This window comes from Montipora foliosa, chromosome 11, assembly GCF_036669935.1.
Source record: "Montipora foliosa isolate CH-2021 chromosome 11, ASM3666993v2, whole genome shotgun sequence".
Taxonomy (NCBI): domain Eukaryota; kingdom Metazoa; phylum Cnidaria; class Anthozoa; order Scleractinia; family Acroporidae; genus Montipora; species Montipora foliosa.
In genome coordinates, this window is record NC_090879.1 from 38,988,546 (window position 1) to 38,991,045 (window position 2,500).

The 2,500-nt window shown below is 40.9% G+C and overlaps 1 protein-coding gene across 1 annotated transcript in view; it reads left to right on the forward strand.

The window, feature by feature from the left end:
• The window catches only part of LOC137977848 (protein strawberry notch homolog 1-like), a 44,433-nt gene that overhangs the window by 38,927 nt on the left and 3,006 nt on the right, over window positions 1-2,500 (forward strand). Inside the window, exons 28-32 of the mRNA XM_068825194.1 lie at window positions 1-69; window positions 156-230; window positions 639-785; window positions 2,091-2,185; window positions 2,330-2,422. The exon at window positions 1-69 is cut by the window's left edge and continues 31 nt beyond it. Of these exons, the coding sequence (XP_068681295.1) occupies window positions 1-69; window positions 156-230; window positions 639-785; window positions 2,091-2,185; window positions 2,330-2,422 (479 nt within the window). The remainder of the gene's footprint in view (window positions 70-155; window positions 231-638; window positions 786-2,090; window positions 2,186-2,329; window positions 2,423-2,500) is intronic.

Sequence of the window (2,500 nt, forward strand, 5' to 3'; positions counted from 1 at the left end):
AAGCTGTGACTGGCCAGGGTGCACCCATGATTCCTCCACCGAAGGATCACCAGGGAAATTTCTTTCAAGGTAAGTTCATTGTTAAGTTGTGTTATGGAAACGATGATCTTGTCTGATCCGTCGCTTATTTTAATTTATTTTATTTTCCTCGACAGATGTTCGAGATGCGTTGGTCGGTGTTGGTCTTTTGATCAAAGATGACAAAAGTGGCCTCACAATGTTGGAAAAAGGTGTTTAAACAAAGCTAATATGGGCTCCGTGTGTTAAGCTAAAACTCTGTGTGCGCAAGTGCCCGGTTAATAGGCAGTGTCTGATTTTACGTGCTATACAAGTACTTTTCAAAAGGAAAGAAAATGCCTTATATAAATACTATATTCTTGGGTATGTACTTTGCAAAATGGCCTTTATATATTGCATTCAAATAAACCTTTTTCCCCTTTTCAAGTGATAAAACAAGAACGGGCTATGTGAACGAATGTTGAAATTTCCGCGTTTTTGGAATAAGTTGCACTTTAAAGCTAAGACATACTAGCACCAATTTGTCTTGATGAGGTATTGTTGTTAATCCTTCGTATTTAGACCGCTTAATAGCAGTGATGTGGAAGTCTCATCGATTGTGTTATACTCTTTTCCTTTAGATTACACCAACATGTCGCGATTTCTGAATCGAATTCTTGGAATAGAAGTGGAACTCCAGAACCGTTTGTTTGCGTACTTCACGGACACCTTATCAGTTGTGGTGCAACAAGCCAAGAGAAGTGGGCGCTGGGATGAGGGAATTCTGGGTACGGGCGTTGTCTTACATGGAGATCATTTTGTGAACACTTTTCTTGTGGGAAGATCTTTGTTTACATTTTTGTAGGTCCTTTGTCTGAAAAAATCTCAACCATAATAATGGGCAAAAATTGACTTGAAGTCAATTTGTAAATAGCATGATGCCTTCTGTGAGCAAACCGTTTGTTAATGAAACAGAATTTAAACAAGGACGTCAGCAAAGATTCTCTTGTAAGTAAAGTTGGTCGGAGCGCGGTGGTCCATAGTTCTACAAATTTGCTTGCGTCCATAACTGCGAGGATCATAGCTTTACTTGAATACTTAAAATTAGTTTGGTTTTGCATTGCTAAGCTTGTTTTGGCCTGAGCTTCTGGATCAACCGACGTTCTGAGATTTCTCTTGTGCCTTCACTCGTTTCTGAAATACCAGGCAGCTCTCTACAGCCTCCGATTTCATTGGATCCGTGTGAAAAGCAGATCTGTTGTGTTTAGGATTGGGCTCGTTTGTTTTCTGGACGAATCACGAGAGCCGTTGTAATAGCTGCGCTCTGACCTCGTTTTCCCAGTTTTAGCGTGGACAGCATTCATTTGCACTGCATTTTAATTCACTAGCGTGCACCAAGTATCCTAAAAATAAATTGCAGTTTCAGAGTAAAAATATAGAATGAAAGGTTCACATTTGTACGTTCAAGTTGTCGTTAACACCTCAAACTTGATGATTTCACGTCGTTGTTGTGCAGATTGCAACAAGCAAATGTGCTAAAATGAGTGCTGCTCGTGCAGGACGATTATTTTTCCTCTTCTTAACCTGTTTTTCTTGTTTTGTGGCGTTCTCATTGACGACTGCGTCGTAGATCTTTAAGTCCCTTAAACACTACAAATTGCGACGCTTTGAGGTCGTGAATGAGATAAATGTATATATAACGTGCAGATGTAAGGGTGAAGTGCACTTATCTTCGCACTTATCTCGATAATTTGAGCAATTGTCACTTAGAGACACATGAAAAATTCAGGCGGCTTCAACGGGATTCGAACTCATGACCTCTGCGATGCCGGTGCAATGCTGATCTACCAACTGATTGGTTCAGCCACAACTGTGTGGCTACATAGCTCAGTTAATACAGCATTGCACCGGCATCGCAGAGGTCATGAGTTCGAATCCCGTTGAAACCATCTGAATTTTTATTAGTCTTTAAGGGACAATTGCTCAAATTATCCAAGTAAACGTGAGCATCACGTGTTCTTCAGGGCGGCCCAACGAGGAAGAAGCTGTTCACTGTGCGTTTTCTTGGTCAAGAATGTGTTTTTTGTTTTCAGACCTGGGTGCTCACGGCGAAGCTGTCAACAATTTGAGTGTTCAAACATTTGTTGGTAATTCAGTATTCGGAACAGCTACTACAGAGCTTCATACGGTCAGTAAACTGGTTAAATGAAAACATGATCACTATGATTTTTAAGCTCTTTCTCACCGTTGTCAATGTTGTCTGTGCTGTTTTCCTTACTCGTTGTTGTGCATCTTGTGGGTAAACAAACAGCATACTTGTTTGCTTTGTTAGGTTGGTGTTGAGCGTGGTATGTCCTGGGAAGAATCACTCCAGGAGAGACTGAGCGAAACACACCCTGATAATGGGTATTATCTGTCAAACCAGGTCAGTTGTCTAATTACACCCGAAATTAAAATTGTTCCCTTAGCCGCATCAGTGTGGGTAGGGAAAGAGTTGGCACAT